This window comes from Pygoscelis adeliae, unplaced genomic scaffold, assembly GCF_000699105.1.
Source record: "Pygoscelis adeliae isolate BGI_AS28 unplaced genomic scaffold, ASM69910v1 Scaffold49, whole genome shotgun sequence".
Classification (NCBI taxonomy): domain Eukaryota; kingdom Metazoa; phylum Chordata; class Aves; order Sphenisciformes; family Spheniscidae; genus Pygoscelis; species Pygoscelis adeliae.
In genome coordinates, this window is record NW_008825545.1 from 1,147,077 (window position 1) to 1,171,359 (window position 24,283).

The 24,283-nt window shown below is 37.1% G+C and overlaps 1 protein-coding gene across 1 annotated transcript in view; it reads left to right on the forward strand.

The window, feature by feature from the left end:
* The window catches only part of GRM8 (glutamate receptor, metabotropic 8), a gene marked incomplete at its 3' end in the record, with an annotated part of 325,095 nt that extends 309,982 nt beyond the window's left edge, over positions 1-15,113 (forward strand). The window contains exon 8 of the mRNA XM_009332028.1: positions 14,178-15,113. Within this exon, the coding sequence (XP_009330303.1) occupies positions 14,178-15,113 (936 nt within the window). The remainder of the gene's footprint in view (positions 1-14,177) is intronic.
* Between the last annotated feature and the right edge of the window lie 9,170 nt (positions 15,114-24,283).

Genomic DNA, 24,283 nt, shown 5'->3' on the forward strand with positions numbered 1-24,283 from the left:
ACTAGGATTGTTTAGTCTGGAGAAGACTGAACTGAGGGGAGTTATGTTAATCTATTTCAATACAGAAAAGATTATTCAGGAAAAGAACACACTGTTAGTCATAGTTAATTTGGCTATTAGGAAAAGTAGTGGATTTGAATTACAGTAAGAGAGATTTAATGCAGACATGCTGGAAGATTCTAATGATGAGGATAATTAAGCACTGGGCTGCATTGCCTGGGAGGCTGGGCAACCTCCAGTGCTATGGACTGGTTCGAGCAGGTGAGCTGTACAGACTGATTTTGCACAGTTGATTCAGAGGTGGGGCCAGAGGAGTACTCCCAAGATGCCCTTCAGCCATCATTTCTTAAGTTTTCTGGCTTTTGATTGTCTTGTTTGATTTGCTAGTAATCCCCTCAAAGGTAGATTTCCTGTATGCCTTGAGCAAATGCTGGGAGGGATACAAGCAATTGGACTCCTGCACTCTAAGTTTTCTGAGTGAATGCAAGATTCTGTATGTCTTTAGCAAGAGCTCTAGAAGAACACCATGACAGATTTATTAGTTTATAAACTTGGTTACTTATTTAGGATCTTCTTTTGCTTCAGGTTGTGCATCACATTAGTAGGTAAGGACAGCTTTTCTATGAATCCTTGGAGAGCTTTCTATTCACATATAGGACTCCAGATTAGAATTTTTTTATATGATAGCTGCTTAATACTTCCCAAACTGATTTATGTTCCTATATGTCTATGTGGAAAACAATTTACTATTGTGGCAGTGGTGATTTCTTTTATTTAGACCTTCTATCCCTACCATTTCTCAGAGAAGCATTTTCCCTGTAACCAAAAGGAATACAGCAGCTCTACCCATAACAATATTTAAAATGCATCATTAATTAGCCAAGAAGTAGGAAAAGTATGATCATCAGCATTTTTTATTTACTTTATTCTTATAAATATAAAAAAATTGGTTTCTTAAATGGGTATTCTGTAAAACCACAAAAGGCAGTATAAAGAATTTAGCTGTTATGAGAATACATTGAAATTTTTCTATTTATCTGGCCTAGTTATGATCTTAGTTTTGTATTTGTGCTCAAAATATTTAGTACCTGAAATCTGCCCTAGCACAAGAGAAGACAGCTAAAGGGATCTCAAAAGATTATCTAGCCCTTGCATAAAGTTAGCATCTTCTATACTTACGTTACTCCAAGGATGAAGACTTTACAACCTCTGAGGGCATTCTCTTCCATTTCTTAACTACCCTTATCACTCTGAAGTGTCTTATAAATACCTGACTTTACTCCTCATTGCTATAATTTAAGCCCGTTACTTCTTATTTTATTCAGTATACATTGAGTACATCCTCATCCTTTTCATGTATTCAAAGACTGTTGTTTTACCCCCTAGGTTGTGTTATTTCTTCAGGCTATGCAACCTGAGTTTGTTCAATTTAGTCACATAGATCATGTTTTCTAGACACACTTCTGATCTTTACTGATTTCCTCTGGACTCCCCATTTGAGTCTCCTTCAAACTGAAACACAATGGTCCAGCTTCCACAAAGTGCTCTGGCTGAAGTCTCACTAGTGCAGAGTACAGGAGAAACATCATTTCATGTATTCATAAGTGCAGACTAGAGGGGAAAGATTATTTTACCTATCTGCATTTCTCAGGATGGCATTTGCCCCTTTTGCAACAGTATGACATTGGTTCAAGATACAATAATCCACTAGAGCCCTGAGATCTCTTTTTTTCTGAAGAGCTGCTCTCTCTCTGTCCTTCCTGACCCATAATGTGCTACCTGTTAGTTGTCCCTGTTAAACTGCACGGTCCTTTTTTTCAGACTCCCTGCAGTATCATTTGGAGTAAGTGTCCTGACCTTCAGCATAGCTTCAACCTTTTCCAGTGTTACTACCCAAATTTGATCACCATATACTCTATTTTATCATCCAAATTGCATTGAGTGGTTATTACAAATATTGAATAATAGCAGACTAAGAATAGACCCTTCCAGGGTCTATACCCCTGTACCATCCTTTCCATTCTGACAGTGAATCAATGACAAATTTTATCTTCCCACAGCTTTCTGATATAATTTGCACCTAGCCCTTAGGGGCTAGATCTGTTTCAATAGGTTGCTTATGACTGAGAGTGTAATTTGAGATGGTGTCAAAAATCTTTCTAATGTTAAGATAAATGACACCTAGCTGCTTGCCTCTCGTCCACGATGCCTGTTACCCTCTCACTGAAGGAAATGTGACAGCTCGTTGTTGACAGATCCCTTTTGGCTGTTATTTGTCTTGTTTGTTTTCTCTGTGTTTTTGAAATGTGTTTGTTTATTTCTTTCAGGATTTTTCTGGGAATTCAAGTTAAACTGAATGATTGATAATTCCCCAGCTACTTCTTTTCCCCCCTTTTCTGAGCATAAGCACTAGGTTTCCCATTTGCAAGTTCTCCATACTTCCCCATAAAGTCTCAAGAGCTTTCTATCTCCTCAGTCAGTTCATTAAGTATTGTAGAATAAATCTCAGTGTGTTCAGTCCGTATGAAAACCCCTGACTTCCCGAAGTACTCTCATTTTGAATGTGTTCATCTTTCTTTCCTTAAGATTTTTTTCCCCCCTTTTTTCTGACTAAATATGCTGTGTGGTATTTTCTCTAGCTTAAACTTCTTCCACATGCTTGTTTTGTGCCTGCCAGATCACTAAGTCACCACAGAATTTTCAATTTCATTATTGACTCTTCATTCTAAGCAGCAGCATAGACTTGGCAGAGAGAGCTCTTCCCCTGCTGCTGAAAATCTTAGTATAAAACACCATTTGTTTTCTGCCAGTTCTGAACTAGTTCAGACATTCAGACTTTTTATATGTGATTTTGTTACCTGCCTGGAACTGTGTTTAAAGGGCCAGTGTGATTTTCTTTTGTTTATGTAGTGCTGAAAATTCAAAATTATTATCATGGAAAGATCTGACTGTTCACTAAGAGGAGCTGGCAAAGAAGATATGAGTTATTATAGCGGAAAACCACCTTAAAGTAATGTCAAAATGTACATCTCAGTGTTTAGGATTTTGCAGTGCTTCAGGGTAAAATGTACTACACATATTAACAGCTTTTTTTCCTAAAACCATGTTGGACAAATATGTCAAGAACAATTTAGGTATAGTGCCTCTTTTCTTGAGACAGGGAAATAAACTTGATCCCTACATTTCAACCAAGCCTGTCTGTTCCTCTGTCACAGTCAATTAAGGTACAAGGTTGCTGAGGTGAGGGCAACTTTACTCAAAATTTCAAGTGCTTCACTTTGCCAAAACACTGTTTAGAAACTGAGAAGCACAGGATCACAGGATATTCCATCTCTGTTTTCTGTTATTCTTTGAGAGGTCAGTGATGAAATTATTGCCTTTGTGCTTTCTGTCTTGCTGCCGCTTATGCTTGGATGGAAAACTCAGGAAATAGATGTAAAACCACCCTGCTCTCTTTGTTCAGTTCCCTCATTAAAAATCTTTTTGCTACAATTCCTCAAAAAGCATCTGTTTGGAGGTATGCTATGGCTGCTGACTATCATGCTGATCAGTGTTGCCTTATTGCTTTTAGGATGTCCTTTTCTGTATTCTGCTGATACTCTGCTCTCCTTTGTCTTATGGTTTGACTGTGAATTCTTTAGGATTGAGACTGTCGTTTTTTTCTTGTGGATTTGTATAGCCCTTAGTGCAATTGAGGTCTTGGTCTGTGAGCATTGTGGGAATAAAAATAAGATATTATTTGTGTGTTGGTATTATTTTGTAGGAAAGGTTGTGCAGGTTGGAATTTAAAGGCATTCATTCTTCAGTTTCATATGCACAGCATCTTTTGCACTGAACAAGAAATAGGAAATAGATTAAACCCTTTAAAAATAAGGAGGCAGGATTAAAACTGAAGCAAAGCCATCAACACCTTTTTTCATATTGAACTGAGGCTTTTTATGGTTGGCTAATTTCTAGTTTTCAAATAATGAAATATTAAAGATAACAAAAAGGGTGACAAGTCATCCCCTTAAGTAATAATAAATATGTGCATGGGTCATGCTTTTGTTAGTATAACTCTACTGAAGTTACTGGACTGATCTAAATCTGCTGAAGGTCTAGCCCAGTACATTTTTTTCAGGCCATCATGAAGGTGTTTGGGGACAGCAGCTTCTTGTTTTGGTAAACAAATTCACCTTTAAACCAATAGAATAATTAAAAGCATGTAATGGTGACTATTTTTTCATTAAACAATGGGATTTATTAAATGAATTAGTCTTAAAATTTAAGAAAAAATCTATATAAAATTCCTTTGAAGTCAAATGACAGCTGTGCTTAGCCCCTTGTGTTCCTTCTGTTTACTCTGAGCTTTGAAATGGGGGAGAATCTGAGCACCATTGGGAATGAAAGGCATCTGACACAGGTTGGAAGTGGTTGAGTCACCATCCCTGGAAATCTTTAAAAGACGTGTAGATGAGGTGCTTAGGGACATGGCTTAGTGGGCATGGTGGTGGTGGGTTGACGGTTGGACTCGATGATCTTAGAGGTCTTTTCCAACCTTAATGATTCTATGATTCTATGAATCTATGAAATACAGTAGCTATGGAGCACTGGGCTTGGGACAGGCCAACTCAAATTTAACTTAGGTAACTGTAAACAAAAGCAACAGATTTAGGAGGGAGCATGTTTGTTATGAGTATTAAAAGCTTAATCAAGAAATGCAACTAGTCTATTAAACTAGTGATGGCATGGACCTTGGATAGAACTGAGAAGATTCTCCATGCACAAGGAAAGTGATGTTAAAAAACTCTTTGCTGGAACTAGGCTCCTTTTCTTTTCTCAAAGCACTAAATTTTTTGAAGTATGCTTGCAGGCTATTTCTGCATGATCAACTGCAGGAAGAAAAAAGTCCTTCCAAGCCTTATGGTTCAAATGGCCTTAGTACTAGAGCTGGTCAAAACCTATCACTTGATAAAAAAGGGCGATGGTGGAAGGTTTCCTCTCAAAACAACATTTTCTTAAAATCTAAATCTGACAAGTTTTTTTTTGAGTTTTTTTGTATATGCTTAATTATAAGCAAAGTTATGGCACAGTCTGCTTTTGGTAGCATATAATGTCTTCAATCCCTGTGTGTACATCATAAGTTATATATATATAAACGTTCATTAAAATCTCTCCAAGTGCATGTCAGGTACATGTAAGGGTAGTGAGGACCTCTAGGTAAGGATATGTGATAGAGATTGTCTATGTGAAAATGGTCTGCATAAAGAATAACTTTGGAAACCTGATTTGTAGTCTGATCCATTGATAGTAATTATATATTTTCAAAATATAGACAATAGATGATGCAAAAAAATCTGAAGGTTGCTGATGTCATCTGGAATAGGATATTTCTGTGTCATAAAGCTATTAAGAAAATAATTGTGGTGGGGATTTTTTGTTTGTTTGGATTTTTTGTTTTGTTTTGGGTTTTTTTGGTCTCATTTGTAAATAGAGAGACTATCTCCAGAAACAGGTGCTTAAAAATTAATTGTGATTCATGCTTCCAAGAAAGGAAAAAAAAAAAAATCTTGCTTATATTGAATAGAAGTGCCTACTAGATTGCTGCAAAATTCCATCTGATAGTTGCACAGTGCAGTAACAGTAGCTGTTTGCTTGATGACCGGCTAATCGCTGCACTTTGTGCTAGTCTACTCCCCAAGGCATCTGAGAATAAAAGGTTGTTTTCCAGGTATTACATACATGTTAATAAGTTTGTTGTTTGGCAAATTGAAGAAGGGAATGTATCGCAGCTCCTTCTACCCTTGTACCAAGAGTCTGCTAGGATCAGCGCTTCTGTAGCCCATCAGTACCACAGGTACTGAAAAGTAAAAGTAAAAAAAAAAGTAAAATAAACAGATTCCAAACCATTCAAAGGCTAGCATTTTAAGACTGGGGTTTAAAGTCTGTACAGCACTAATAAACACTCTCTGTAGATTATGATACAGTGGTACAATGATTCCCTGTTTAAGGTTTCCACAGTATGCTCCTCTATGTAAGTATTCAGCTGTCATGAATTATATGACTTAACGAGTGAGGCTCGTTTCTTTGAGGTAAAATTACAGTCTCATCACACTAAATAACATATTTCCATTGATAAAGCAAGGCTAGTATTTAACCTTTTCTGTTTATGAGCATAAGAAACTTTGTATTTGTTTATACCATTCTTTTCTGTTTGTATGTATTACCTCAGGGCATCCTTCCCTTTAATGATTTTGCCGTAGCTGAGAATGACTTGTTAATATGGCCTGAACATTAAAAATACATCCTCTTAGCTTTAGTAATTCCAGAGATTGGTGATATTGTAGTTCTGGGAAACTGGAGATGACAAGAAAGATTTTGGCATGCTGAGGAAGCACAGAATTGTTATGATGTTTCTGGTATTAATTCTTTGAAAAAATATTGCTCGGTTTTAAAAGTAAAAATTATTTTAATCAAGCTTTCTACAATATAAGTACTTGCTAGGCAAAAAACCTTCCAGACCTGAGAAATGGAGACCAGTTATATCCCTACGTAAACTTCTTACCCACATTTTAAACTTACTTAAGTGTCTCCACTGTTCCTGTCTGCATGACAACTTCCCTCCAGCCAATTGCAAAGTTGAAATTCAAGCAGGTTGCAGGTTAGTTTGCCCAAGGTCACCAAGAAAGTCAGACTGTATCAGAGCCGTATAGGCTAACTCTAAGCTTGGAGACCAAAGTTGTTAAAATGTTCTGTAGCACTGCGTTCAAATAATATAAATATCACCTTCCTTCCTGTAGTCCAGGGCATTTTAAATCATACATGCATATAAAAAATTATGCATACATGCATGTAAATAGGTATTCAGATTTAAATGCCAGTAAGTTTAACTGTCTTTGTTTTTTCTTTAGGGAAGCTGTGAGATAGAGGTGGTAAGTGGTGCACCTAGGAAGAACTTTAAGTAGGTGGATTCACAGTTAGGAGAAATCAGCTTCCATCTGAGTTGTAACAACAACCTGTGTTTTTGTTCCTAAAGAAAAAAAAGAAAGAAAGATTTTCTTTGTAGTATTTTAGACTGGTCCTTTAATAGTCATTGCATCTAAGAAAGCTTCTCAGACTCCTCTTCAAACTGATATTTGACTGCATTTCAACCAGTATGCGGTAAAACCAAAGGTATGATCCCGTGTTCTTTGCAAACCTCTAGGAATGTCTGTGCCTGAAATTCCAGAAAATGACACCTCAGTTGTTAGGAAAACATCTGTAGATGGTGAATGAAGTAAATAATTTACAACAATTATGGCAATTTTGGTAATGATAGTGATTTTATACTGCCGTTGACAATCTGGATTCATTCTGGTTTTTGTTCTGTTTTTAATTTAAAACTGTATTTTTTGTCCTTGACTTATTTCCCTTCTGCATATGCCTCTTAAATATTTGTAAGTTTAGTCTGTAAGTATACCCAGCTTTTCTCTAGAGAGATAAAATCTGTCTGACAGGCTGAATTCAATGATCATTATATTTAGGCTCATAATGAATTCACTTTAGTTGAACCAGTTTCAGTTTAATTTTGGTTTTTGATGGTTCAGATGACTTGATTGGACAAGGTACATTAGAGACTTGAACTTTTACTGTGAGAACAGATACATTAGACAATTAAAAAAGCTAAATATTAGACTAAATTGCCTTAATTCACCCATTTGCTATGCTCCTCTGATGAACCTTTCTGTTAGAAAAGAAATACTTCCAGGAACTCAAGACAAAAATAAGAACAACTCTTAGTGACAGCTGGAGGTGATATTTGAGTTCTTTGTCATTTTTATAGCTAAGAATTTGAATATCTGTTAAAAGCCATATAAAGTTATATGTGAGAGCCTTGATGCTTCTGAAAATCTTGGCTGACTGACTACAAAATAAGATGTTTGCCTGCTCCTGTAACTCTGGTAGAATACACTGCTTGCATTCCTCTGTCCAGATCTTGTATAATTCTATTCATTGCAATAATAACCTTAAACATATATTTTTCATTATTTTAAATAAATATCTAGCTCTGAGATAAGATTTCAAAAATGAAAATTCTTGCAAGTGATAAGATAACGTAATCAGGAACATTAAAATATTATCCACCATTGTCCTTGATATAAACTCTCTGGAGGCTGTCCAAATGTCTTTACATTGTCACCGGTTGCTGAACTATGTAAGTGATAATTTTTTCCATGATCATTAAGAATGGAAAACAGAGTGGTTTTGTACACATAAATGGTTCAGAAATGATATGTGACCTATTAACAGCATATTTGATCAGTCTCCTCTGGTTGCTGAGGGCATTGCTAAATGAATGAGTTGTTTGATTATTGGAAGAACATAGGTGCCAGGAATGTGAATGTGTTACTTGTACTGTGTCATGTAAATCTCATCTTGTTTTAGCCCCGTTCTCACATCATTAATTTTTAGCTTTATTGTTAGATATTAGAGGAAATTGTATTTGTAATGTCCATGAAGGATAGAGGTGTTTACTAGATTTTGATATGAAATGGCATTCTGTCTGTATTTTAATGGTTTAGTGAACTGTGAATCTTAGTGCTGCAAATTAAAGCAAATTGCAGCTCCGTCAAGCAGATATCTCATATAGAGATGATTTTTATGTCTATTTAAATAGCAATGAAGCCATTCTCTTTTTGTATCATGATGCATTTCATAGAAAATAAGTACGTGTCTTACAGACATGCTGTCATTTTCTTTCTGATGTTTTCACTCCAGTAAGTATTGGAATAGTAGAAAATGGAACCTCGTCTTAGGGGAATGTGAGGTACTTCATGATAGCACATCAATCTATCAGACACTTTCCAAATTCAGAGAAGCTACTCAAACAAAATTAATAATAATATTAAAACTATTATTAATAACAGATACAGAGCTAGGCTATTCCAGTCCATCTGACCTAGATGATGAATTTGGATACATTTAACAATGAACTTTGCCTTGTCATGTATCATACTGTAGTGAACAGCAGCTAGAAGATGTCACATGAAAATGAAGGTGACAAGTCTTCTAGAAACTAAGTTTACCTAAGGCTACTTAATAATCTGAGACTCACCCAGCCTTAGCAGTGTCTGAGCAGTATAAAGAGTGCTGATAAAGACCCAGATACTTTGATCGGTAAGGGCTGAAGAGATGCAGAACTTTTCATTCTTTTTCAATGCCCCTCCCCCCCCTTCTTTTTTATCTGGCTTTTGTCTGGCTTCGGATTCTTTGTCAGTTTTTTTCCCCCATGAGAATTTTGTTTAAAAATGTGTGCCTAAAGTTAAGCTCCCCTGAAGTTAGTTTTGTGTCATTTGAACTTCTAAATCACTTTGGGGCAGGCTTTCCAAAGTATTTAGATTGTGAAAATTACAAATGGAAGCATAGTGGGTGTCACGTCCCACCTAGGAGAAGGGGAGAGTGACTAAGATCCGCAAATCCCCTCGGCGTGGATTAAGGTGAAATAACGCTCAAGGTCCAAAAACAAACTCCAACTTTAATGGCACGAACACTTCTATAAATATCAACCCTCTATGTCTTAATATATAATACAAGCTAAGCGGCTTTGTGGAGGAGTTTTTGAGGAGTTGAGGTAGGCTTTGTATTGCTTAACAACATCAAAAACAGAGAGCAAGAAGGGGGAGGAGAAGAGAGAAAGAGAAAGGGAGAACTGGGAAGCAGGAGAGAGGTAGAGAGAGAGAGATAAAGAAATCACCAATCCTGGATCCAGCGTTGGACCTGCCAACGGGGGGTGTCGGTGTGGAGAGTGTCCCCCCGGAGGCTCACGTGCGCCCCTATTTATTTGCTCCAGCCCAAGGTTTCTAGAGTCTTCTTTTACCCCAGCTCCAGGAGTGCTGGAGACATCAGTCAAGGAGAGTGACACTGGGCCCCTCCCCGTGGCTGGCTTCTGGAGCTTTCCCTGGGGCATTGTCTGTGCTCACAGCACAGTCACTTGGGCCTCGTCCCTTACAGTGGGATTTTCAAAAGCACTTAAACAGATAAGGCCCTTAGCTCCCATTTAAATTAATTAGCTGGATTGAACAAGTGCCTTTGGCACTTTTGAAAGTTCCACTGCTAAGTGTTTATGTCTACATAAAACAATATGATTTTCCAAAGAAGCTGAGCATCCAACAACTCCCTTTAAAGTTTATGACTATTACAGGTTTTCAGCAGTTCTGAAAATTATACCATATCCCTGGTTCTATGTTCCCAAATGATCCTGCTTCAATTTCTTGTTTCTTAAAAGTTTTTACTATCATTTATTGTCTAAAGTTAATCTCAGAGAAGAAGTGGGATCAATAGTACTATAATCTAAGAATAGAAAACTAATGACACAGGTGAATCTTCTGCATGGTTTTGAGAAGCTGGGTCCTTTGGTATATACATTCAATGACTGAAAAAACTGATAGAGCTTTAAGACCATTGTTGTAATTATGTCTTGTACTGGATTTCCTTATTACATTCATATTATGCAAAATAATAGCTCAGAAACACATTACAGGCAAAGAGTGCTGCAGGTTGTGGATAGCTGGGAACGAACCAGATGACCAGAATTAGCATGACTTTTCAGTCTTTAATTGCTGCATATATAGAAACCCTTAGCAGACCTCTTTGGATGTAATAAAAGCAAGCAGTGCTCACTCTGAAGTATAGTTTTCCCTGCCCTTTACTCTGCCTCTATTACAGTAGTGTCTAAGTAGCAGTCTGAGGGTGTACACACATTAGCATTTTGGTTTTAATCAAGCGTCTGCTTTTGAAATGAATCTGCTAATTATTCCCACTTAGCACACTTGCTCATTGTGGAGTGGATCTCAGGCTATGTGAACTGGATTGCTTTTGGCTGAACTGAAAACAGAAGATGCTTTCCAGAAGGACATCTAATCTTCTTTAATCATTACCGGATGTTCAGTCCACTGAACTACATCAAAATTAGTTCAATATAACCTTCCTTCCCAGACTCTAATTTCAAATACTGACCAATGTGAACAACAAGTCCTCAGAGCCAACACCTTTGCTCCACAGACCAGCTCTTACTATGCCACGTTGCTTGTTAATCTAGCTGTAAACTGAGTTGTCAGGATGGTTGGGTTCATGGGAGAATCCCATCTTTGCACCCACTTTCAGACTTAAAATCCTACAATGCCAGAATCTCAGATCTGCAAGTATCTTAAAGGGGATCTCTAATTTGAAACACTGGCCAAAGTTTCTTGGGAATATATCTTATCTTTCTTGTTAGATAGAAAATGAAATAAAAAACTCATGAGCAAGAACTCATAACATTTTTGTTAAGAGCTTTTTCAGAAATGAAGGTCAACCGAAATGTAACTGAAGGTTTTGCTTAAAAAAAGTAATCCAGACAAGACATTGTAAAACATGACTTGTATACCTTGTAAAATGCACCTGCACCAGCTGTTCATTCTGGTTATTCTTTACATTGATTTAGAATTTTTTAATGCTTTAAGAGTCCATTCTTGTTTGAATCGTTCCATCACTAACAGCTAATAGTGCTTATATTCATAATTAATTTAGGGAAAAAAAAAAGAAAAGACTCGTTTGTTTAGCCAGCGAGTTTTCCAACATTCATAACCCTGTATTGCCATGCTGGAAATTATATCTTGTGTAGTTTATGTACTAGATGTACTAGAATGAAAAACATAATATGAATCTTTACCAGTGACCTTCAGAAACAGGAATTTATTATCCGTTGTTGCCATTGGGCAACACTGGGATGTTACGCCAGTGGGATGTGTAACCTGAGGCACTCTAACATATTGCCAGCAAGGAAGAGTTTTTAAGCATGTTTTTAGTCAATTAAAGCACTGTCAAGACAAAATTATGTGAAATCATAAGTAGCTGTACAATAGAAAGATTTTTTTTTTTCTTTTATTAAGGTAGAAACTCTGAAAGACACAAAGGAATTAATTCTGTGTACCTATCTAAGCCATGGATTCACAGTACAGTAAATGTGGCTTTAGGATGCTTAATGCCAGATAAGAAACACTGTAGCCTCATGGTATTAAATGCTGATCTGGTATAAACTTACTTTGCTAGTTCAAATGTGTTAAAAAAATTAGACACCTTAGCTTTATCCTGTCAGGCTTTCTGCCAGATTAGATATTGCCTGTCCATGCCATTCTAAGTTTATGCTGGATCAGGCATTGTGTACTCTCCTGGTGATTCTGTATTGTGTGCTATAATCTGGCAAATATGCAGTACTGTTCTTTCTTGAGTCATCCCAAACTTATCCACAGATCTGGATTAATGACCATGGCCTCCTGTTGCCCCCATTATCATAGTATCTGACTAAATCACTAGCTTTGATGTGTTTATTCTTCTAACAACACTGTGAAGGAGAATATGTCTTTGCTATCACACTGATTTCATCATAACATGTTTCTTCTCTTGTCTAGTAGATGAAACAGTAGGGGTTATGCAGGCTTTGCGAATTTCAGTGATTAAAACCAGGAGATTGTAACAGAGGTGAATATTTTCTTAGAGTGTCAAGTGCTCTGCTAGGGCTCTATCAAAGCTATTTCGTGCAACTGGATTATTCTTATGGTTTTTAGGAAGCTAATTACTTAAATGATTTCCTTTTAAATAGCACAGACTGCACTTTGTGTAATTAGCACAGTCCTTGATATAAAATATGGTTAACTTCTGTAGGTTCAGGACCAATCCAAACCCCACTGAAGTCCTTGAGTGACTCTGGGGAGTCACAGAGATGGTTTTATGAGTGAGTTTCTTGTCTCCTCGTTATTGTGTGGTCCCTTGTTTGCCCCTTTGAGTGGGGAATAACAGCAAAGTCCTACACCGTGCAGAAAAGCAGACAGAGGAGACTGAGAGCCTGGCTGCTTGTTGCTGCTTTATTCACCCTGCATGGTGCTGTAACTGGTGCTCTGGCTCTCCGAGGAAGGTAAATGAGGCCGGCAATGTTACATTGTGAATTTCTCTCAAATCTGTTGAAAAATTGCTGGAAAAATAAACTGTTAAGGCCAAAATTATCCCTCTTGATAAGCTGTCCTCATTCTGTCCTCCTCCAGAAGGAACTGAAAACATTCCTGTCACGTGAAGTTTTGTTACTGCTGTTTCACTTATAAATAAAGCCTCCAAATTAACCAAAAGTGCTAAGCACTTAATAGGCAAGAACAAGGCAAGTCCTTTGTCCTTGAGTGCTTACCACCTAACAAAGGAATGAAAGGTGGAGCATGGGAGCAACACAGAGTGATTCTGGTGCCTACAAGTAGCTCTTTGCTCCACGCACTGCTCTGATTCACTCAGTGTGACCTCTTGCAGAACACAGTTTTACTAAGGGTGGGCTAGGGAGACCTGGGTCCAAACTGAGTGATAATTTTAAGCAGGAGATGCTTTAAATCCATGAATTTCCTATTCAGATTTTATTTGGGGGGGCATACAGGAAGAATAGATATGTGGATTAAAAAAGTATATTTTTCTGTGGAGAAATCTGGGATTTCCAAAACAAGACTGCATTGCGTGTGTCTGTTCTGTACTACAAAAAGATCCTTGGACTTTTTAAATCAGGACTAAAGTAGTAGCCATGACATCTTTTTCCATTATTATTCAGAAAGCAGTATGTACTCATTTTTTTCTTCTAGAAATGTAAACAAAACAGTCTTGTGCATTTTAAGACTTAGAAAGTGGAAAAGTATGAAATATCCACATTCGTGGAAGAGGTGGCATCACAGATCTTTTTTCTGGCACTCTTTATTCTGCCAAAGCTGATGCAAGGAGATTTTAACCTATTTCTTTACTGTACCAGAAACTTATCTGAAACTCACATAGCCTTATTTTGTAATTAAATGTTTGAGAACTACTGGTATTTATATTTGCATGGGATTAACTTTTAAAGCACTGCGTACAGGGCTTTTTGTTTTTAAACTAGCCTGGAGCCAATAAATATCTTTACAGACGTCAATTTGGTCAGCAGTAAAGAGGTAAATAGAAACTAATGACACTCATGAAGCTTGTGGCATGAATGATTTATTGGACACAATCATTTCACAATTTCATAAAGTCAATACAAGGGAAAGAAACAGGTTTCTTATTATGGTAAACTGTATTTGTACTGTCAGCAAGCAGTGATTTATGACAAACCTGTGGCCAGGATTAGGATATTATAAATGGGGGAAAATAGAAGGCTCATTAATTTTTTATACCCACAGGTAGAAGACATGCAGTGGGCTAATAGAGAACACACTCATCCAGCATCTGTCTGCAGCCTACCCTGTAAAGCTGGAGAAAGGAAGAAAACTGTGAAGGGAGTGCCCTGCTGCTGGCACTGTGAACGCTGTGAGGGGTACCATTACCAGGTGGATGAATTCAGCTGTGAACTGTGCCCCATTAATAAGAGACCCAACGCCAACCGTACGGATTGCCAGCTTATCCCTATAATCAAACTGGAGTGGCATTCTCCTTGGGCCATTGTGCCTGTCTTCATAGCTATTCTCGGTATAATTGCCACCACCTTTGTGATTGTGACATTTGTCCGGTACAATGACACACCGATTGTCAGGGCCTCTGGACGGGAACTCAGTTATGTGCTCTTGACTGGGATTTTTCTCTGTTACTCCATTACTTTTTTAATGATTGCGACTCCTGATACAGTGGTCTGCTCATTTCGAAGGATCTTTTTAGGACTTGGCATGTGTTTCAGCTATGCTGCCTTGCTTACCAAAACAAACAGGATTCACAGAATATTTGAACAAGGTAAAAAATCTGTCACAGCTCCCAAATTTATTAGTCCAGCTTCCCAGCTGGTGATCACTTTCAGCCTCATATCCATGCAGCTTATTGGAGTCTTCATCTGGTTTGCTATTGATCCACCACATATCATCGTAGACTATGGAGAGCAGAGGACACTTGAACCAGAAAATGCCAAGGGAGTTCTCAAATGTGACATTTCAGATCTTTCTCTCATTTGTTCCCTTGGATACAGTATTCTTTTGATGGTCACATGCACTGTTTATGCTATTAAAACAAGAGGGGTTCCAGAAACCTTCAATGAAGCAAAACCCATTGGATTTACTATGTACACAACCTGCATAATTTGGTTAGCTTTTATTCCAATCTTTTTTGGTACGGCCCAATCAGCAGAGAAGGTAAGTGACAATAAGTTTACAAATCAAATACTATCCTCTTTTTATTTTCATCTCACAATACTTGTAACACTACAATATTTTCACTCTTACAAATGAGTAATTCTGAATGCTAATTGCAAACAAGCTCTCAGAATTCACAGGTAATAAAAGATATGATTCAAAAGGTAGGTTTCCTATATTTTAACACAAGAAACTGAATGTGATTGTGGTGTGGCTGGCATAATAATGTTGACATTTTCTCAATATATCCTTAAATGACTGTTTCTTCTAACATTTATTACCACCCTTCAGTGATGCTCTAGCCTGTTACATGGAGCACTATAAATCTTTGTTATCATCCACAGATCTGGTAGAAATGGTTGCATTTCAAAAGTCTAAGAAGATCAACTTACATTTGTCAAAAATAATGAAGAAGAATGCCTGGGCAGAATGAAAAGAATTACTTCTCTATCCGGTTGACATGTACAACTTAAAAAAAAAAAAAAAAAAAAAGAATAGGAGGAGTGAATGAAGTGTATGTAAAATCACATAAAGCGTAATTCACTAGTTATTATCTCAGAGCAAAAATAAAACATTTTCCTGATCTTTTAATGAGAAATTAGATGTTGCATACTTGGATATCTGTTATTCCTTGTTCAACTGGAATGGATCTTTCCTGACACGAGTCATGGTGAGCAGTACAAAACACATCAGACATTTAACTCTCCTTCTCTCAGTTCTAATGGGAAGGCAGAGGTAAATGTCAACTGTGTGAGTTTTTATCCAGCTGATAGTGGCGAAAATGACGTTAGGTAGGAAAGAGCAATAATAGCAGCATCAATCTTCAAAACTGCAAATCTGAGAGATTTGGAAAATCTTAAAAATAAGAAATTAAAGTCATCAGTCTTTTGCATAAACTCTTTCTCCTTTTCTTCTAACAGGTGATTTTTATGTTTTAAAATATACATTTTTATTTAATTAATTTAATTGGAAAAGTCAACATGTGTCCACTTATAATTGTGCAAAGGTTTGACATGTCTCTGGTTTAGAGGACCAGAGAATTAAAGAATAGGTCTTTATAGCTTGATAAAATACCTGCTAATTCAAGCAGAGGAATTGTATTGGGGAGAGAGTGTGGCAGAAAAATATTTTCCTCTCTAAAAATTGAAGTAGGCTTGCTGAATTGGATCAGGCTTGATTTCCATGGCCTTTTGGATTAAGTCAGGGGAAGCCAGTACCAAGGTAATGGCATATCATAGATACAGTAGGTAAAGATAAAAAATCCTGTTTGATATAGAAAAACATATTTAGGTGAATTGTATTTAAATCCTGAATTTTTTTGTATGTGTAGGCTTAAGTCAGAAAAATACTTTGTTATATAAATGTGTGGTACTTTTTGTTTTAACAGCTTGGGCCAGTCAGTTTTATGGCAAGTACCTATAATAAAAGAAATGTATTTCTGAGTATTGAAACACAGAAAATATTACCTGGCTGGCAACTATACAGTGAGTTTTGATTTCCCTCATTGGTTCACCTTAGCTTGTAGTAAAGGATGATTTGGTTTTGACCTCTGAAGAAGAGATTATTGAACACCTCTTTTGCATTTCTTTTATGAAACCCAAGACTGAATACACAAATTATACTAAATTGCACAGCTTCTAACATTAAATTTCACTTGTTAGTTGCCTTTTTGTCTAAATGATTTGTTATTCTTCAGATGACGACTTTCAGGAGGAAAAAAAACAAATTAATATGCTAATAGAGTAGCTCTGTAATTCAAATAATTCTTTTCACAGTACTTCTACTTTTTGCTGCAAATAAAAACATATTTCCACACAAAGTCTTATGGACATCATCATAATAACTCGTGCATTCATACAATTAAATTGCTTGTCTGAATAGGACAAAAATGTAATATCTTAGTGCACATTATATATACATTGTCTGAATAAACTCAAAGTTGCTTGTAGGTTTCTCAGTTAATGCATAACACCAAAAGAAGCATTTTAAAAACAAACTAATACATTATAGAATATCTTATTTGAAATTCTGTATTATGATCTTTTTTGAGGATGAAAGAAATGAATGAAATGAAAGAGAAAATAAACAGACTTTTGTGAGGTGCTTACTTTGCAGTTGATTTTAGAATCCTGAATTATTTTTTTTTATGGCTTGAGTTTGTTCAGAGAGAATGGAGCAATAAGCTGGGGAACTTAAAGTGCTATTTAAAAGCAATGGTTCCTTTCTTGAAATGTTGACAGTAATAAAATTTACCATAGTATTCATTACAAGCCAGGTGTACTTCCAACTGGCAATTCATTGAACTACTAGCTTTAGACACACTTCTGGTTGAGTAAAGAGTAGTTAAAACTTTTCCAAAATGTTTTGAGGAACTTCTGTTTTCCTAAACATTAGTAGTACTTACAACAGTAACAGAAGCCATTATGCATTTTTTGAAAGAGAGGTTATATTTACTTAATTAACTATTCCATGAACACAGATTAAGTAGAAAGTGTATTGAGAAGCTTTTATTTTTATTTCACTGTCAAAATATTTCAACTGATAAACAGAAAAATAGGACCATCAATGCTAAAAACAAGTGTCTAGACCAAAAACTCATAGATTGTCATGGAAAAGTTACGTTTACATTTGGTGGCCTTGGGATCAATTCCTAAAAGTGTAAATTTGCTAAGAGATTCTGGATAGAAACTAGAGGAATATAAACTTGTACAGTCAGCACAAGTCCATAAACTGAGTGTTCATGTCTGACAAACTTCAAATGTGCATGATGAAGGACAGGTAAATAAGCATAAGTACATTTCTGCAGACAGGCTGTGAATCTTGCTTATATGATCTTGCTGTGAAGCACAGGATGGGAAGCTCATCTCTCTCCACTGTGCATATGAGGAAACTTGGCTCTGTAGCTGGTTAATACAGCTGAGTTAAATGCCTGAATTTGCATGGTGTGACACATCCATGAGAGAAAACATGGTAAAAGTTAAGGTAACTTGACAAGGCTCAGTAGGAATATGTTGATTTATAGTCTTGACATTTTTAACATTTTTAACAGCCCTTTATAACAGATGTTGTTTCTACCCATATATATTATCTCAGTGTATGTATAAGTTTAAAATCAATACAAAATTGAGAAAGCTACTATATAATATTCAAGAAATTAAAAATAATATACCTCTATGGCCAATTAACAAAAGGTTAAGATACCAATCCAAAATAACCTTGCATAACCCAAGCTTGGTGGCTTTTATGGAACTCCATGTTTATAGTTTGTCCTTAATCTCAAGCAGTAGAATATAAAAAAACTGTGCAATTAAACACACCATTTTTAGATTGTAATTTCTACAGATGTTCTGCAGACAACAATAAGAGCATTGATTTTAAGTCCTGTGCGATTTTTTTTGTCTAATTCATGGTTTTGACCATGCATGATCAAGCTTGTTTTGACAGCTACTGCTTTACAAAAAGAACCTACTAGAAATAATTAAATTATTCCAGTGGGCCATTGAATTGAATGAAAAATGTAACCCTAACACATAAAACACCAGTTTTGTAACACTTGTGTAAATGTGAGTGAGCTGCTTTAGAGGAAAAGGAGTGAAATTCTGTGAGAAAACATTCTGTGAATATAGCTTTCATCTATGACATGCACGTGTACATGGCAAAACACTGGAAATACTGGGATCATCTGGAATAGAGATGTCTAAAATGGCATGATGACTGGAATGCCACAGAAAAAAAGAGTGAAATTAGCTTAGTGATTAAAGCAGCTCTTTGATGAACCTCTGGGTAAAATTAAGTTACAATGGCAGACGGCACAAAAACCAGCTGAGGATAGATGGCTGTTTAAAGTACATCCCTATTTGAAAAACTGAACTTTTTAAATTTCCTTCCTGTTACCGGTTTTGACAGGTGGATGAATCATGTTAATTCACAGATAAGAAAGACATAATTTTTTAGATTAACCTGGAAATACTCTGTTTTGAATGAGAAGATGAATACTTCTTTCCCATACTGTGAAAGAACAGAGGTTGCACTTTCTGCTAAGGATAGAGGACCATAGAAAATGCTGAAGGATTTCTTCCCTCTCTTCCCATTGGAAGAAATTGCAAGGTGTAATCTAACAAGGCAGATAAACTTTAACGTATTTTCCAATTATTCTGACAGGTTTGATCTCTCTTTTCATAACTGCAGTACAAGCAAAACAAGTTGTAAAGTATGGAAGAAATCTTCCCATAAATCATTATCCTTATGATCTTACTATTCCAGTTGTTTTCATCCTGGATTTGCTGATCATGTGGATCTTACGCTTATATCCAGCTGTTAGTAACAGTAAAAGAAGTTAGAAACACTTCCAAGAGTTTACAGATGACACCAGGCTGAGCGGTGCAGTTGACACGCCTGAGGGATGGGATGCCATCCAGAGGGACCTGGACAAGCTCAAGAAGTGGGCCCGTGTGAACCTCATGAGGTTTAACAAGACCAAGTGCAAGGTCCTGCACGTGGGTCAGGGCAACCCCCAGTATCAATGCAGGCTGGGGGATGAAGGGATTGAGAGCAGCCCTGCCGAGAAGGACTTGGGGGTACTGGTGGATGAAAAGCTGGACATGAGCCAGCAATGTGCGCTCACAGCCCAGAAGGCCAATCGTTGTATCCTGGGCTGCATCACAAGAAGCGTGGCCAGCAGGTCGAGGGAGGTGATTCTGCCCCTCTGCTCTGCTCTGGTGAGACCCCACTTGGAGTCCTGCGTCCAGCTCTGGAGCCCTCAGCATTAGAAAGACACAGTCCTGTTGGAGCAGGTCCAGAAGAGGGCCATGAAAATGATCAGGGGAATGGAACACCTCTCCTCTGAAGAAAGTCTGAGAGAGTTGGGTTTGTTCAGCCTGGAGAAGAGAAGGCTTCAGGGAGACCTTATTGCAGCCTGTCAGTACTTAAAGGGGGCTTATAAAAAAGATGGTGGCAAACTTTTTAGCAGAGCTGTTGCGACAGAACAAGGGGGAATGGCTTTAAACTAAAGGGGGTTAGATACAGACTAGATATAAGGAAGACATTTTTTATGCTGAGGGTGGTGAAACAGTGGCACAGGTTGCCCAGAGAGGTGGTGGATGCCCCATCCCTGGAAATGTTCAAGGTCAGGTTGGATGTGGCTCTGAGCGACCTGATCTAGTTGAAGATGTCCCTGCCCACGGCAGGGGGTTTGGACTAGATGAGCTGTAAAGGTCCCTTCTAACCCAAACTATTCTATGAGTCTATGATTCTATGTTAGTTTGACTTGTAAGCTACTGTTGTAGTTGTCAAGAGGAAGCTACTCAGTTTTCAGTGGGAGGGAGAGGTAGTTCCATTGGTCTAGTAAGATATGTTCTTCAGCTTAAAATAAACCACAAAAAAACTACTAGTGACAATTCAGGTAGAGACCCCTTACTTCCCCCACATTTCCACACAATTTAGACAAATAATCTTTTTTTTTTGTGTTCATGTTATGAATTCTTGGCTAAATGTATTCCTATGTCTGTAAGAAAACAGAGCATCTTAATGATGCCTCAGATTGTGTTAACGAAGCAGACTGCACTGAGCCTTTTCTTCATCTCAAAGCATTCTCTTCTAATTCTGATCATATTCAGAGATCTAGCTCTGCAGGTAGTCCATGCACTACACATCACAGGAAAAAGTAAAAAAATGCAACTTATCATGTTAATATTTCTTCCATTTTATGAAGAATGTTTGGCTTGATTAAACCAGAATCTTTAGTGCCAACATTGTGCATAGCGTAAGGATTAATCTGAGGGATATTTGGAACAGTTTCTAATTTTCATTATTACAGGATCCAAAGTTAGAAGACTGCTGAAGCGACACTTTCCAGTTTATCATTGTTCAAAACTCAATTTCTGATTGCAGATTTTTTCAGAATCTTTAGAATGTGGGAGGACCTACAGGATTAAAACAAAACTATTCATAATTGAATTTTTGCATGTTTTGAAACATAAAAAAGTAGATAAAATTCACCAGATTGTCTGATAGAAAGAGTCCTCCCTCTCACTGGAAAGTGTATGCTAAGAAAGGAGATGCTTTTTGTAATGTTTTGTCATTTCATGTTTTCCAAATGTAAATATTTCATGAGCTAAATTATTTCTAAATTTGATAATTTCTTAGCATTTATGACCTAATCTTCAGCAGAAATTAGGACTTTGTTGTTCTGCTGTAGAAGCAGAGTGGGAAGAAAGATGTGAATAAGAGTATCACTCAGTTACAATTTATCACCCATTCTTCCTCTTCTCCCTTTCCCTCTGAGGGAAGTGCCTCGCTCCTTGCTTATCCCTGAGACAGCATGTTTCCCTCCAGCTGGTGAAGATATTCAGTGCAGTGCAGGTCATGGACATTGCTGAGTCCACTCATCGGCTGAACGAGTATAATGGTTGCAGCAGCCCTACAAATCTTCTCTTCCCTTCCTAGCCTTCCATGAGCTGGTGCAAGAAGACAGAGGAGTGGTCATACTTCTCTGGTATGGTTGCGTAAATTGCTGCTTAAAAGGTACTTCTAATGAGAAACCAGTTAAATACAGAAATCTTCCTTCCTTTCAAAAGTCACTTTGCGGGAACCCATTCCACAAGTTGTTTCGTAGGAAAAGCTGCCCTGTTCCCACTAGAATCACAAGTGAAAATTATGGAAAAAGTTTATTAGCTAATAACCGAGACAAAAATGATGGATTGGGTCATTTAAAATATTGTGGGAATTTAGAAAGCTTTTTTTCAGTTTCAACCTTTTGTATCTTTTTGAGTTTAAAATGAATTTTGGAAGCAAAGCAGTTTTGAAATCGAAACAGGGTAATTTCACAACTTCTAAACAGTTCCCACTTTCTTAAAGAGAAAAATGTCTGAACTGACTGTTAACTGTAAAGCCAGACTTACATTTAAAGAAATATTTATCAAAACATTTCTGACTGCTTTTGGGACAAGTACTCACTTTCTTAGAAACTAAACCATACTATAGGGATATTATCTAAACTGCATTAGATTAACTAAGAAATCAGAAGGTATTACTGTAGTCAGCCAAGTCAATCTCTTGTGCAAAAAGGTACCTTGAGCTCTGTTCACTTAGATGCTGTTCAGGCTCATTTTGATAATTTAAGATCGCAGCATTCTTTGTGGGGTAGTCATCTGCTCCCTTGTTTAGCTGCTTTGCTCCAGAAGTGAACGATTAGAGGAAAAAGAGGCAAAGCTCCCAACTTCTTTCAAGTTGTTTTGAGGCAAAATGCATCTGCAAAGGTTTGCTGAAACCCCCTTGGACTGAAGAAAAAAAGGTCCCTCTGCTTCTGCCGGCTCATAACATGTAGGTGTGACCTGCCTGCTTAAAGTGCATGAAAGCGAGGGGTAATATTTCTTTCAGACTGTGCTACCCACACAACGAAATCTTGTGGAGGGCTGAATGAAGCTACTTTTTAAAATTCTAGCCCGTTTAGATTTTTTGTTATTCAGCATAGTGTGTACTCAAGTTTCAGCAAGTGTTCTTGCTGAATGAAGGACTTTGTGCAAAGCTAATGCATACATAATTTTAAAGACTCAACTTTATTGTTTTAAGATATGCCTATAGTCTTTAGGTTGTAATTTCATTTCTCTGTTTACTTTAATACTAATTAAGCTACTAGCATTTAAAGTATGTACACTGAGCACTGATTTTAATTATAAGGTTATTAGAGAGTATTAGGAAGAAAGAAAATGCCAGATTCTCTAAGAAAGAAGTGGATTATTTAATAAAATATAAAGCCATTTTTTTCAGTTCAGTGAGACACTCGTGTGCACCTGGAAGTTGTATACCCTGTTCTTTTCTGCATGGTTGCATATCTGTTCCAGTATGAGCATTGAGCTGGCATACCTAGTTGTGTACATTGAAGAGATGTGCACCTGTCACATAATGGAAAACACCAGCATTTGTCTTGTCTGACATGTTTGCTTCTAGCTCCATGATGAATGATAGCTTCTTTCCCAAAGACAGGAAAGAGCTGCCAGAAAAATTAAATTTGCCTCTGATCTGCTTCCTGCCCCATCTTGAGGGATGTCAGAGAATTGGTAACAGGTATATGAAGAAGGAATGCTTGCCAGAGAACTTTAAATAGACCTTTTTGGTTACTTGCTGACTTCTGTGATAAGTACTTAATTCTAACTGAGAAGTAGAAACAATTCTGTGAAGCACAGATAGCTAAATAGCTCTGTCATCTTTGTCTAATTTAGAAAAGAATAATCAGTCATCACAGAGGGCAGTTTGTGAAAGATCACAAATGTTTCACAGAGATAATCTGGAAAAAAAATTATGCCTTATCTACTGTATCTTTAGAAATCAGATTCACCTCATAAAAATGCTGATCTTTTGGCTCTGATTTGTTCAGTGCCAAAAATCTGGTTGTCTTCAACAAGCACATTTAAAGAGAAATCCTGCCAGTTGTACTAGATGATCTTTGCCCAGTAAGAAAGAGCTTGCTCTTTGGTATTAAGATGCCATAAACTGTCACAATTGTGTTTCATCTACAAGTGTAACTGTGAAATCGGGTCCTCTATGTCATTATTATGCACAGGACAGCATAGTCACTGATGGTTTTGCATAAAAAGAAAAAGTAGATAATACATCTTACAGTTTAATCATGCTCTCAACTGCTTCATGCCCAGCCACATTGCATCTGAAGGGGACCACAGACAGTTTAACAGTTCATTAAAAGCAAGCATATTTCTTTTGACCAATTGCAAGCCTCTTTGTATGCAACAAGAATTGATTTGGGGATTCAAGGGATGCACATAAAATGTTGCATCATGGGACCTTATAAAAAAAAAAAGGGTTGAGACAAATGCAGCTCCTGCATCTTGTTTTGTATTCAATACAGTCCATTATTTTGCATTCAAAATGAAGGGACATGTAGCAATTTCTGGACTCAGATGCCTAATAAAAAGCTCATCCTCACAGAAGTATATGTGCCTACAAACTCATTTCAGACTGAAATCTGGTCTCAGATTGAGGCCAGAGCAGGCCGATGTGTTACTGACCAATGAATCTTTCAGTAAGTAGCTCCAGTGCTGCCCTGTGGCCTGATAGAACCCCATCCTTTCAGCTATCGCTTCAAAACAGTGAAGTGACTTACACTTCATAAATTCTTAGAATCATAGAATCATTAAGGTTGGAAAAGACCTCTA